The 15,420-nt window shown below is 43.5% G+C and overlaps 1 protein-coding gene across 1 annotated transcript in view; it reads right to left on the bottom strand.

Moving 5' to 3' along the window:
* The window catches only part of LOC311129401 (tomoregulin-2-like), a gene marked incomplete at both ends in the record, with an annotated part of 158,082 nt that overhangs the window by 76,015 nt on the left and 66,647 nt on the right, over window positions 1-15,420 (bottom strand). The window contains one exon of the mRNA XM_084161684.1: window positions 11,766-11,792. Within this exon, the coding sequence (XP_084017810.1) occupies window positions 11,766-11,792 (27 nt within the window). The remainder of the gene's footprint in view (window positions 1-11,765; window positions 11,793-15,420) is intronic.

Below are 15,420 nucleotides of genomic sequence, written 5' to 3'. Positions count from 1 at the left end.
ATGGGACAAGGCTCGGAGGCGCTGGAGGGTGGAATGGACGGACCCTCCGCAAGACGTCCGCGGGTAGCCAGCAGGGTATCCAGCCTGATGGACATATCCACCAGCTGGTCGAAGGTGAGACTGGCGTCCCTGCAAGCCAGCTCCCGACGGACGTCCTCTCGTAGGCTGCATCGGTATAGATCGATGAGGGCCCGATCATTCCACCCTGCATCTGCCGCCAGAGTACGGAATTCGAGTGCGAATTCCTGGGCACTTCTCCTCCCCTGTCGGAGGAAGACCAGACGCTCCCCCGCCGCTTTCCCCTCCGGGGGATGGTCAAACACCGCCCTGAAGCGGCGGGAGAACTCAGTGTACGTAATGGTCGTGGCGTCTATCTTCCTCCACTCCGCGTTGGCCCACTCCAACGCTTTTCCGGCCAGGCAGGAGATCAGAGCGGACACGCTCTCGTGCCCTGAAGGTGCCGGGTGCACGGTGGCCAGGTATAGCTCGACCTGGAGCAGGAATCCCTGACACCCAGCCGCTGTCCCGTCGTAAGCCCTCGGGAGAGATAGTCGGACTCCTCGAGGTTCCGGTGCTGGAACGGGCGGGCTGGCCGATGGTGCTGGCAGGGCGGGCGGTGGTGGAGGCGAACCCCAGCCTCGGAGTGTGGTAATCACCTCCTGCAGGGCGTTCCCCATCTGCAGGAGTTGCTCCTGCTGATCCCGAACCTGGGCTTCCAGTCTTGTCTGGGCTGCTTCGGCTCCTGCTGATTCCATGGTTGGTGTATGATTCTGTCAGGGCGTGTGTAGGTGTAGTGTAGGAAATCAGATGCAGGACGCAGACGGTAGGTTCCAAATGCTGTATTCCGGCCCAAACACAGGCAACAGGGCAACTAAGCCCAACAGCTAAACTACGCACAAGGCGTATAGGCAAAATGCGCACAAACAGGTGCGACAAAATGAAGTAGTGCACGAAACAAGTGCAATCGAGCTCCAGCGCAGTGGAGAGAATATGCTCAACCGAGCAAACACAACACTGACGAAAAACAATCATACACAACACATGACAAACACAACGAGAAACTTATAGGACACTAATCACGTAAAACAGAAACAGGTGTGACACAAACAGACAAAAGCAAACGAACATGAAACATCTATCGGTGGCAGCTAGAATTCCGGAGACGACGAGCGCCGAAGCCTGCCCGAACAAGGAGGAGAGGCAGCCTCGGCCGAAACCGTGACAGTCCAACTATGTGTTGAAGTGTTGATATGGTCCGTATCGGACCTGGACACATTTGGATACTCATGGACATATGCTGTGTTGGAATGTGTGTCAAGACCTGTCTAATCTTGATAAAGAGCTGCCTCCAGAACAAGATTAAAGATGAAAAATGCTAACCTGCTCTAATTATGTCCCTATCAATTGATTAGTCTATTCACTTAATGTAAAATAGAAGATGTTTAAACCCAGACAGCTTTTAGGGAAACACTTGTGTCCTCTTGTGGGGTTAAGCCACGGAAGATGAGTTGCCAGCAGTTAAAGCTTACACTTTTCTGCGTCGATAGGCCTACTCTGTCTGGATTGGAAGTACCATGCTTAGATTCATAATGACGTCGTAGATTTCATTATTTGCAAACAGGAATAGTTTTGTAGCAAACAAGACACACTGATTTGGCATTGGAGAAATATGATAAGATAAACGCATCGACCTATCTCTCTTTCCATTCTTAGCCTGTAATTTCGGTAATTTGTGTGGTTTAAAAAAGATTCTGCTAAGGTCTCCAGTAATGTAAAATGACGTAGAATTGCTTGAAATGTTTATAAAAGGCTACATTTTCTCAGACCTGCAAATACGATGATAGATTCATGCAATGCTTTTAATATAAAGTATATGCTGCATTTCCACCCCTACTCTTGTCCACGGTGTTCTGCGAACCCACAACCTTCTGGCCCTCAACCTTGCGTGCTATACATATTCCTTACAGGAGGAAGAACAGTTTCTAAAACTGCATATCTAAGTCTCTGGTCTGTCCTAGGAGTGAGGGTAAACGGTAGGCATGTTCTCTGCTATCCACTTTATGTTTTCATTATAATTTTGGGTATAGGGGAGGGTCAACTTATTACCACCACTTTTCACACACACTGTGGCTGTGTTTAGACAGGCAGCCCAATTCTGATATTTGTTCAATAATTGGTCATTTGACCAATCAGTTCTGAAAAATATCTGATGTGATTCAAAATACCAATTAGTGGAAAAGAATATCAGAATTGGGCTGCCTGTCTAAACGCAGCCTGTGTGGCTCATTTGGTGAGAGCATGGTGGTGCTACACCAAGGTTTGAGTTCAATGCCCTCAGGGATCACATACACATGCTGAAATGTACACTTACTATCCTGTAAATTGCTTTGGTTATCATATTATTTTCACAATATCAAATCTCCACACGTTTCGTCCTAATACAGACTTGTGTGGGGTGGACACAGGTTAGCATTTATTGGGATGACTCATGTATTTGAGGCAGCTCTGCAGAGTTGTCACTAGCTGGCACAGCCACAAAGTCATAACATCTGATTTTAAACCTAACCCTAACCACATTGCTAACCCTAAATCTAACTTTAAATAAAGACCAAAAAGCTAATTTGTACAATATAGCTAATAATAAAACGTCAACCTGCGGGGTGGTGTCACGATCGTCGAACAGAGATGAGGACCAAGGCGCAGCGTTGCAGGCAAACATACTCTTTATTAGAGACACGATCAAAAACAACAAAACGAAAACGTGACAGTTCACGGTCTAACACAACCGACTAGAAACAAGATCCCACAAACTCTGTGGGGAAACAGGCTGCTAAAGTATGGTTCTCAATCAGAGACAACAAGCAACAGCTGAATCACGTTGCCTCTGATTGAGAACCACACTGGCCAACATAGACAAACAATACTAGAATGTGAAACCTAGAACAAAACACATATACTTTACACACCCTGGCTCAACATATTAGAGTCCCCAGAGCCAGGGCGTGACAGGTGGATGGGGCTATATTTTACTGTATATCTGGGAGCAGAACGTATTTGGCCGGCAGGGAGGTGTCTGTATTTGGTCATTCTGGGCCTCTCCCCCCCTCTCTCACACACACACACGCACACAGTCGTCCTTATCGTTACTGTGGGAAAATTAGATTATTCGCTTTCCTAAACCTCTAACCTCGTTACCATGGCGATGGGGCTGCAACTGAGTCGGCAGGGCACTGTGAGCGGAGCCAAAGTAGACGGAATGGCAAAATATTTTTGTCAAAGGCAAAACCAGGTCATTTATTTTCACTTTTTAAAATTGTCTCAATGGCTGTGAAAGATCAAACAATGTCATCTATAGACCACTACCCCCACTGACGCCATAAACAAAATAATGGTAGCTCTAGATCAAAGTGATGTTATTCAAGTGTAGGCCTTCATTGTTTTAATATTGTCTGAGACAGCAGTGAGTAACTTGCTAAGCCCATGACGTGTCACTACAGTATGTATTGACTATGGGAGAGCAACTGAGAAATTGAATATCACACTTAATTCAAATGAATGGAGGCGAATCCATATCGCTGTGGTTTCAGAATGATAATTTTATAAATCCTTTAGTTCAGCTATGGTATTTCAATGAACTTACAGTTGAAGTCGGAAGTTTATATACACTTAGGTTGGAGTCATTAAAACTCGTTTTTCAACAACTCCACAAATTTCTTGTTAACAAACTATAGTTTTGGCAAGTCGGTTAGGACATCTACTTTGTGCATGACACAAGTAATTTTTGCACCAATTGTTTACAGACAGATAATTTACCTTATAATTCAATGTATCACAATTCCAGTGGGTCAGAAGTTTACCTACACTAAGTTGACTGTGCCTTTTAACAGCTTGGAAAATTCCAGAAAATTATGTCATGGCTTTAGAAGCTTCTGATAGGCTAATTGACATCATTTGAGTCAATTGGAGGTGTACCTGTGGATTTATTTCAAGGCCTACCTTCAAACTCAGTGCCTCTTTGCTTGACATCATGGGAAAATCAAAATAAATCAGCCAAGACCTCAGAAAAATAATTGCAGCCCTCCACAAGCCTGGTTCATCCTTGGGAGCAATTTCCAAATGCCTTAAGGTACCACGTTCATCTGTACAAACAATAGTACACAAGTATAAACACCATGGGACCACGCAGCCGTCATACCGCTCAGGAAGGAGACACGTTCTGTCTCCTAGAGATGAACGTACTTTGGTGCGAAAAGTGCAAATCAATCCCAGAACAACAGCAAAGGACCTTGTGAAGGTGCTGGAGGAAACAGGTACAAAAGTATCTATATCCACAGTAAAACGAGTTCTATATCGACATAACCTGAAAGGCCGCTCAGCAAGGAAGAAGCCACTGCTCCAAAACCGCCATAAAAAAGCCAGACTACGGTTTGCAACTGCACATGAGGACAAAGATCTTACTTTCTGGAGAAATGTCCTCTGGTCTGATGAAACAAAAATATAACTGTTTGGCCATAATGACCATCATTATGTTTGGAGGAAAAGGGGGGGTCTTGCAAACCGAAGAACACCATCCCAACCGTGAATCACGGGGGTAGCAGCATCATGCTGTGGGGGTGCTTTGCTGCAGGAGGGACTGGTGCACTTCACAAAATAGATGGCATGATGAGGAAGGAAAATTATGTGGATATATTGAAGCAACATCTCAAGACATCAGTCAGGAAGTTAAAGCTTGGTCGCAAATAGGCCTTCCAAATGGACAATGACCCCAAGTATACTTCCAAAGTTGTGGCAAAATGGCTTAAGGACAACAAAGTCAAGGTATTGGAGTGGCCATCACAAAGCCCTGACCTCAATCCTATAGAAAATGTGTGGGCAGAAATGAAAAAGCATGTGCGAGCAAGGAGGCCGACAAACCTGACTCAGTTACACCAGCTCTGTCAGGAGGAATAGGCCAAAATTCACCCAATTTATTGAGGGAAGCTTGTGGAAGGCTACTCAAAATGTTTGACCCAAGTTAAACAAGTTAAAGGCAATGCTACCAAATACTAATTGAGTGTATGTAAACTTCTGACCCACTTGGAATGTGATGAAATAAATAAAAGCTGAAATAAATCATTCTCTCTACTATTATTCTGACAATTCACATTCTTAAAATAAAGTGGTGATCCTAACTGACCTAAAACAGGGAATTTTTACAAGGATTAAATGTCAGGAATTGTGAAGAACTGAGTTTAAATGTAGTTGGCTACAGTGTATGTAAACGTCCGACTTCAACTGTAAATGCAATGTTTATCCCTCAATTATTCGACACACACACATACCCACACACTCCAGACAATGCGCACACACACAAGCGCATACACACATGCACGTGGCAGCACACACACACACTTTAGACACACACAGCATAAAGATTGGCTGAAAGAGAGTAAGAATTATAGAGAATGTAGTGAAAGAGGAGAGGAAAGGTAAAGAGAAAGACAAAGAAAAAGAGAGACGAAGCATAAGAGATAGACGTGGAGAATACCTTATGAATACTGATAATTAGGCAATAGACCGCTGCATTGGTCCCTACCAACCAGTGTTCTGAAAGGGGATCTGTAGTAATGAAGGTGTTTTTTCACAGTTTAAATAGTTTCTCAGGAAACAGTTGTCGGACACTGTTTCCTCCACAATTAAGTACCTTTGGCTGTGTGGACAGAGGTGGTTGGAAAATTTGGTCACCATAATATCACTATACCACAAAGTTTAAAGGTTCTTCATCCTAGACCTCGGGGAGACCCAAAGGGGTGTATGTTTTTGTTCTAGCCCAGCACTAACGTGAATTCACCAAAGCTTTATGTGTCATACCTCTGCATGTAGCCTTCATTGTACTGCGGCCCAATCCCAAACCGATCCCTCTGCCTCCCTTGGCCATTGTTGATCTAGGATCCTTGAGGATGTGATATGACAGCCACTGTTTGACTTCAGTTTTTTAGAGGACTCTATCATCTGTCCTCTTGAGGCTTGAGAAGCCCCTGATAATATTGCAGTGTATCTTTTCACCATCTCCACATTTTTGTGGTTACACGTGGTCTGCGGTTGTGAGGCCGGTTGGACGTACTGTCAAATTCTGTAAAACGACATTGGAGGCGGCTTATGGTAGAGAAATTAACATTAAATTATCTAGCAACAGCTCTGGTGGACAATCCTGCAGTCAGCATGCCAATTGCACGCTCCCTCAAAACTTGAGACATCTGTGGCATTGTGTTGTGTGACAAAACTGCACATTTTAGAGTGGCCTTTTATTGTCCACAGCACAAGGTGCAGCTGTGGAATGATCATGCTGTTTAATCAGCTTCTTGATATGCCACACCTGTCAGGTGGATGGATTATCTTGGCAAAGGTGAAATGTCAAAGGTGAAATGTTCACTAACATGGATGTAAACAAATTTGTGCGTAACATTTGAGAAATAAGCTTTTTGTGTGTATGTAAAAATTCTGGGATCTTTAACTTCAACTCATGGGACCAACACTTTACATGTTGCATTTATATTTTTGTTCAGTATACAGTCGTGGTCAAAAGTTTTGAGAATGACACAAATACTAATTTTCACAAAGTCTGCTGCCTCAGTTTTGATGATGGCAATTTGCATATACTCCAGAATGTCATGAAGAGTGATCAGATAAATTGCAATTAATTGCAAAGTCCCTCTTTGCCATGAAAATGAACTTAATCCCAAAAAAACATTTCCACTGCATTTCAGCCCTGCCACAAAAGGACCAGCTGCCATCATGTCAGTGATTCTCTCTTTAACACAGGTGAGAGTGTTGACGAGGACAAGGCTGGAGATCACTCTGTCATGCTGATTGAGTTAGAATAACAGACTGGAAGCTTTAAAAAGGAGGGTGGTGCTTGAAATCATTGTTCTTCCTCGTCAGGGCATCTAAGAAAGTCCAGCAAGCGCCAGGACCGTCTCCTAACGTTGATTCAGCTGCGGGATCGGGGCACCACCAGTGCAGAGCTTGCTCAGGAATGGCAGCAGGCAGGTGTGAGTGTCAGGGACAGACTGATATTCTGCAAAAGGTACAGGGATTGGACTGCTGAGGACTGGGGTAAAGTCATTTTCTCTGATGAATCCCCTTTCCGGTTGTTTGGGGCATCCGGAAAACCCTTGCATAGCCACAGGGCAGGGGGGCAAGGGTTTGGTTAAAGCCCCATCTGAGACATTATACGGTCCATTATTATAACCTAACAGGTCTAGCCACTACCCTCTATAAGGTGAACAAGTAGTAGCCTAAGTTAGCGGGATAGCTGAGACAAATAGCCTATAACGGAGACGATGCCCCTGTTTTGGGATAACCTATGCGTCCTTCGGTCTTCCCATCCTTGAAGACATCACCGATAGATGGATAGTGAAAGGAGATATTACACTAGGCTACCAACCAAGTCATGTCATGTCAGTGATTATTTCTTTATAGCCTAAATAGCCTATCATCATTGATCTAATAGGCTTATATTTAAATCAATGATTGTTTCAAGAAAGGGAAAATCCAACCATGAATATATGCAAACAGTGCCTATGATTAGCTGCTATGCGCATGCAGGAGTGGTCCTTGAGTTGCCTCTCCTCCCACAGACACGTTTGCATAAAATCCCTGCTTCATTGTTTATTCCTCCCGCAGCCGTTGGATAGGCCTATAATTGACTTTCACTTGCCCACTGTACAATATGTTTTTGCCCTAGCACTACACAGCTGATTCAAATAATCAAAGCTTGATGATGAGTTGGATATTTGAAGGAACTTCCCACACCTGGTTGTCTAGGTCTTAATTGAAAGGCAAAACCAAAAACCCTCAGACACTCGGCCCTCTGTGGAATGAGTTTGACACCCCTGCCCTACAGGGTCACAGTGATCGGTTTGAGTAATGACTACAATATATATTTAGTGCAACAGGTTTCCTCAAAAGTATTGAGCAATGACAGCACATTGGGGATTACAGTGTGTGTATGTGTGTGCATGCGTGCGTGTGTCCAAATCTCCTTATCTATATTCCAAACTGGACCTACCAGACTACCATAAACAGCTCAACTTTGAGATTTATCGTCGGCCATTAAAAGACATTCGATTTTTATTGGGGGTTGTTCTTGTGTTAGTGCCTCTGTACTACCCTAACCCCATTTTATAACTCTGTCTTTACATTTTTACCAATAAACTGTCATCTTTTCTCTATCCCTTCTTCCTGCCATCCTCCCCTTTCTATTATCTCTCCATCCATCTCTACCTCCTCCTCGTTATCACTGTCAATCCTCCCTTCATCTCGTTCTCTCACTCTACCTCCATTATCGCTCTCTGCGTCCTGCTTCCTCCCTTTCTTTAACTCTCTTCCTCATCTCTCTAGTAATTTCTGTCCTATTTCTCTGGTTGACCTCCAACCCTCTTCATTTCCGCTTCTCTCTGGCCGTCTCTCATTTGGAAGTCCATAGGCGGAGTGCAATCTGTTTATCATATCTGGCTCCGGGATACTTGTTATTCCTCCATCCACATACACTAATGAACACACTTGCATGGACGAACACACGTACACACACCGGAACACACACGTGAGTACGAACGAACGAGAGCGCACAAACACACGCACGCAAACACACGCATACACACAAATCAACATACATGAGCTAAACAAACACCTGTATATACAGAAAATACAGCTACAATAATTAAATCTCTTTAACACAGATGCACACAAATGTGTATGCACGTACAGTGCCTTGCAAAAGTATTATCCCCCTTTGCGTTTTTCCTATTTTCTTGCATTACAACCTGTAATTTAAATTGATTTTTATTTGGATTTCATGTAATGGACATACACAAAGTTGTCCACATTTTTTCAAAAAATTCTAAAAAATAATTAACGGAAAAGTGGTGCGTGCATATGTATTCACCCCTTTGCTATGAAGCCCCTAAATAAGATCTGGTGCAACCAATTACCTTCAGAAGTCACATAATTAGTTTAATAAAGTACACCTGTGTGCAATCTAAGTGTCACATGATCTGTCACATGATCTCAGTATATATTCACCTGTTCTGAAAGGCCCCAGAGTCTGCAACACCACTAAGCAAGGGGCACCACCAAGCGGCACCATGAAGACCAAGGAGCTCTCCAAATAGGTCAGGGATGGGTTATAAAAAAATATCTGAAACTTTGAACATCCCACGGAGCACCATTAAATCCATTATTAAAAAATTGAAAGAATATGGCACCACAACAAACCTGCCAAGCGAGGGCCGCCCACCAAAACTCACGGACCAGGCAAGGAGGGCATTAATCAGAGAGGCAACAAAGAGACCAAAGATAACCCTGAAGGAGCTGCAAAGCGCCACAGCGGAGATTGGAGTATCTGTCCATAGGACCACTTTAAGCCGTACACTCCACAGAGCTGGGCTTTACGGAAGATTGGCCAGAAAAAAAGCCATTGCTTAAAGAAAAAAATAAGTAAACACGTTTGGTGTTCGCCAAAAGGCATGTGGGAGATTCCCCAAACATATGGAAGAAGGTACTCTGGTCAGATGAGACTAAAATTGAGCTTTTTGGCCATCAAGGAAAACATTATGTCTGGTGCAAACCCAACACCTCTCATCACCCCGAGAACACTATGTTTTTCATCGGCAGGGACTGGGAAACTGGTCAGAATTGAACGATTGATGGATGGTGCTAAATACAGTGAAATTCTTGAGGGAAACCTGTCTTCCAGAGATTTGAGACTGGGACGGAGGTTCACCTTCCAGCAGGACAATGACCCTAAGCATACTGCTAAAGCAACACTCGAGTGGTTTAAGGGGAAACATTTAAATGTCTTGGAATGGCCTGGTGAAAGCCCAGACCTCAATCCAATTGAGAATCTGTGGTATGACTTAAAGATTGCTGTGCACCAGCGGAACCCATCCAACTTGAAGGAGCTGGAGCAGTTTTGCCTTGAAGAATGGGCACAAATCCCAGTGGCTAGATGTGCCAAGCTTATAGAGACCTACCCCAAAAGACTTGCAGCAGTAATTGCTGCAAAGGGTGGCTCTACAAAGTATTGACTTTGGGGGGGGTGGATAGTTATGCACGCTCAAGTTTTCAGTTTTTTTGTCTTATTTCTTGTTAGTTTCACAAGAAAAAATATTTTGCATCTTCAAAGTGGTAGGCATGTTGTGTAAATCAAATGATACAAACCCCCTTCAAAATCAATTTTAATTCCAGGTTGTAAGGCAACAAAATAGGAAAAATGCCAAGGGGGGTGAATACTTCCGCAGACCACTGTACCTACACCTTTGCTGTCACCTACTCCAAAGCTTCCCATTCATTTACATTACATTTTACATTTACGTCATTTAGCAGACGCTCTTATCCAGAGCGACTTACAGTTAGTGCATACATTATTCTTTTTTTATACTGGCCCCCCGTGGGAATCGAACCCACAACCCTGGCGTTGCAAACACCATGCTCTACCAACTGAGCTACCTCCCTGCCGGCCATTCCCTCCCCTACCCTGGACGACGCTGGGCCAATTGTGCGCCGCCCCATTGGTCTCCCGGTTGCGGCCGGCTACAGCAGAGCCTGGATTCGAACCAGGATCTCTAGTGGCACAGCTAGCACTGCGATGCAGTGCCTTAGACCACTGCGCCACTCGGGAGGCATTCCTTTCTACTTTTATCCCAGATCTGCCACCATACTCCAATCCCCTTTCCAATTGTCTACCCACTCTTTCTGACTCCCACCACTCATTGTACATCCAACACTTGCATCTTGTGCAAATTTCCCCATTCACATACATCGTAGACAACAGGTGTAGACTAACAGTAAGATGCTTCCTTACGGGTCCATTTCCAAAAAAAAAAAAATCGAAATGGTGACACAAGGAATAAATACACAGTGAATAATGGCTATATATTTACATTTTACATTTTAGTCATTTAGCAGACTCTCTTATCCAGAGCGACTTACAGTTAGTGAGTGCACACATTTTTCATATATAGGATACAAACACACACACACACACGCCCGCACAAACACACATCTGATTCCCCTAGGAGAAGAGTAATTTATGTGGTGCTTATAACAGCAAAATTAGGAGGAGGAGGAGTGTGAAGAGAGGGGTAAAAAGAGAGAAAGGGTGATAGAGAGAGAGGGTTACGGAGAGAGAGAGAGATAGGGGGATGGGGAGAGAGAGATGATGGAGAGGGAGAGGAAGCAAGCAACACACTCCAGAGAAGGGACTCATTTCCTGTTTCCCTCACCAGGCTCTGTGACCATGGCTGCATCCCAAATGGCAACATGTTCCACTACTTATGGGCCCTGGTCAAAAGTAGTGCACTGTATAGGGAATAGGGTGTCATTAGCATGGTACAGGGGTGTGCTAAGCATCTTAGAGTGTTCTTACTGTATACATGCATGATTATTTAGTTAAAGGGTATGATCGCATGGTGTGTGTGTCGGGATGTGTCCGCATGTCTGAAAGAATACAAACAAGTGTGTGTGTGTTTGTGTGTGTGTGTGTTTATGTTCTAGAGCGCGTTTATGTTTGTTCATTTGTTCATGCACTGTGTTTACTGAGCGCGTGCGTGCATGTTTGTGAATATCCATTCGTTCCCCATCTGAATATGTGCTATGTGAAAGCTCACTTCCAAGTAGTGTGTCATGGCCAGTCTTGTTTCTAAGCAAGGAGAATGAGTTCAGAAACAACAGTATTATAAGGGATAATGAAAACTACTGAAGAGAAAAGAGTTGAGCGATCTTACCGTCATCTCCCGAGCCTGAGCCGGCATCTGTGAGAGAGAGAGTGAGAAAGAGGGTTAGAGAGAGAGTGAGAGAGAGAGGGAGATAATTAAAGACAACATCTGAGAATGGTTTGCGACGACAGATGAACTAAGCCTCCTGCTAAACAACTATTGTGTGTGTGTATGTGTGTGTGTGTGTGTGTGTGTGTGTGTGTGTGTGTGTGTGTGCGTTGGTTAATCACAACCTTACAAAATGAGATCTTCCAATCTATCCCCATCTTTGTATACATGTTTGCTCTATATGATTGTGTGGTATATCGTTCCATCTGTATGCCCATTCGAATCCTGCTGCATCCTTGTAAAGCTTCCTCCAAGACATCTAGCTTACACTGTTGTTTAGCAATATGCCTCTGAAAGGGATACTGATGGCCACTTATTGGAGCTGCTGCAGTGGTAACATGAGAAGCAGCAGACCACTATGCTAAACCGACTAGAGGGGAAAGCAGTCATTGGACATTCACTCCCACCAGGTGCATGTTCATTATGCACCAAACAGGAGAAAATGGTCTGAAACAGGGAAGCAGTACCTGGACTTGTCCAATAAGAAATGTTTCATTTAATGTTGCAAATTGTTAAATACCATTTGTTACAGTGTGCCTTAATGAACGTCACCCAGGTTTCCTTTGCAAAACTAGAGGCAAACCTGATAAGCCTAAATACGAGGACCCCTAGTTAACCATCTTTATTCGTCAATGAAAGAACAGGAATACTTTGGAGAATCATTATTGTTTTATTTTTTAATTTCACCTTTATTTTTAACAAGAAGATCCTATTGAGATAAAGACTACATTTTACTGGGGAGGAGAGGAGAGGGGCGGAACACCAGGGGAAAGTTATTAACCTTGCTGTGCCTCACTGTACCTCAGACACCTAAGGCTATGTTGCATTACTCTCACTCTATCACACACACAAACACACACACACGCACAGACTAAGACACACTAACACACCCACTTAAAACGTACAATTTGAGATTTGCATGTATACTGATAAAAACAGAAAATGTAAGAGGGAGAAAGAGCAGAGAGACTCGCCGTGTCCGAATATCCGTACTTGCGTTCAGAATAGTAATCCGTTACATGTAACTGATTACAGAGAAAATGGTACTGTAATCAGTTACTAGTGCTGAGCGATTAACCGAAATGTGCGCATATCTAGTCAGAACAGGCCTTGCACAAACATTTTCCCCCTGGCACATTTTCTGGCTGGCGCCCGCATTGTTTTCCTTCCTAATAATAACTTTGGACATGTGTGCGTTCCTAGCAAAGGAAGTGCCTTATTTTCTGTATATCACGTTGTCGTTTCTACTGTAGCATACCGTATGTATGTATGGAGCATAATGTATTTACTGTTTTATTCACGTTTTCAAGTACTGGTGACAAATCATGCATTCCGATTCTTGCATAGATTGTAATGGACACATATGATGTGTGTAAAATACTTTTTTGAAGGTTGTACTGATTATGATGAGCTAATGCTAAGCTATTTGCCAGCTATATGTGGCATCATGTTTGTTGACATCATACAATGCATTCTGGTTGTCACGTTAGCGTCTGTCAGACCAAAGATGTTATAAGAAAACGAGGTGAAGGGATGGTTCACTCGACTGACTTATGGTGCTTTGAAGACAACTGGGAACTCGGAAAATACGAGGTCAAATCATGACGTCAGTGATCTTCAGGTTGCAAAGTCTGAGCTCCAGAAAAAAGCCTGAGTTCCCAGTAGTCTTGAACGCACTGAAGTCGGAAGTAAGAGATTTCCGAGTTCCCAGTTCCCATTTGTTTTGAACGCTGTATCAGATTGTAACTATGGTACTTCTGGGTTGCCAGCTCTGACCCACCTTTCCAGGTTTATTTTATTTTATTTAGCTTATAACCTTCTCCTGTGTTTGCCCCCCATTTATTGATAAATCCCCCATTATAGTAATATTTCCTGCATCATATCCCCCCACGATACCTTCCACCATTTCTACCTCCCATGGACTTGCCATGGACAACTTGTCAAGTCATGTGCTCCGGTTCTTGTGTACACTGCAACAAGTACATCGAAGACTTGCAATATGCAAAAAAGTGGCCAAACAGTTCATATTTTTGAGGCAATCGGCGCAGCCATCTTTGACTTTGTTTGTTTGTTTCTTATAGTGAATGGCATTCTGGGCTGTGGATGTGTTCCGTGTGATGCTTGGATGATGAAGTTCACATTTATCTTTTACAATAAAAGGTGAAATTGAGGAATAAAGTTGTGAAGACATTTATTTCCCATCAGTACAAAACATTGTTTAGATTCTTTTCAGACAACAATGCTGTTTTGACGCGTTTGTTGCATCATACGTTCCGTTGCTACTGTTCCAATCACATACAGTGAGGGAAAAAAGTATTTGATCCCCTGCTGATTTTGTACGTTTGCCCACTGACAAAGAAATGATCAGTCTATCATTTCAATGGTAGGTTCATTTGAACAGTGAGAGACAGAATAACAACAAAATAAATTTAAAAAACGCATGTCAAAAATGTTATCAATGGATTTGCATTTTAATGAGGGAAATAAGTATTTGACCCCCTCTCAATCAGAAAGATTTCTGGCTCCCAGGTGTCTTTTATACAGGTAATGAGCTGAGATTAGGAGCACACTCTTAAAGGGAGTGCTCCTAATCTCAGTTTGTTACCTGTATAAAAGACACCTGTCCACAGAAGCAATCAATCAATCAGATTCCAAACTCTCCACCATGGCCAAGACCAAAGAGCTCTCCAAGGATGTCAGGTAAAGATTGTAGACCTACACAAGGCTGGAATGGGCTACAAGACCATCGCCAAGCAGCTTGGTGAGAAGGTGACAACAGTTGGTGCGATTATTCGCAAATGGAAGAAACACAAAAGACCTGTCAATCTCCCTCGGCCTGGGGCTCCATGCAAGATCTCACCTCGTGGAGTTGCAATGATCATGGGAACGGTGAGGAATCAGCCCAGAACTACACGGGAGGATCTTGTCAATGATCTCAAGGCAGCTGGGACCATAGTCACCAAGAAAACAATTGGTAACACACTACGCCGTGAAGGACTGAAATCCTGCAGCGCCCGCAAGGTCCCCCTGCTCAAGAAAGGTCCTGGAGTGGCCTAGCCAGTCTCCAGACCTTAATCCCATAGAAATCTGTGGAGGGAGCTGAAGGTTCGAGTTGCCAAACGTCAGCCTCGAAACCTTAATGACTTGGAGAAGATCTGCAAAGAGGAGTGGGACAAAATCCCTCCTGAGATGTGTGCAAACCTGGTGGCCAACTACAAGAAACGTCTGACCTCTGTGATTGCCAACAAGGGTTTTGCCACCAAGTACTAAGTCATGTTTTGCAGAGGGGTCAAATACTTATTTCCCTCATTAAAATGCAAATCAATTTATAACATTTTTGACATGCATTTTTCTGGATTTTGTTGTTGTTATTCTGTCTCTCACTGTTCAAATAAACCTACCATTAAAATTATAGACTGATCATTTATTTGTCAGTGGGCAAATGTACAAAATCAGCAGGGGATCAAATACTTTTTTCCCTCACTGTATTTGCGATGGTACGCTGCAGGGACCACTCAACAATGATCACAAATATGTGATCTTAGGCGTCAGTACC

The sequence above is a fragment of the Coregonus lavaretus genome, assembly GCF_964263955.1.
Source record: "Coregonus lavaretus genome assembly, chromosome: 5".
NCBI classification, from domain to species: domain Eukaryota; kingdom Metazoa; phylum Chordata; class Actinopteri; order Salmoniformes; family Salmonidae; genus Coregonus; species Coregonus lavaretus.
Note: the sequence above shows the minus strand (reverse complement) of the source record. Positions and strands in the feature narration are given on the sequence as shown.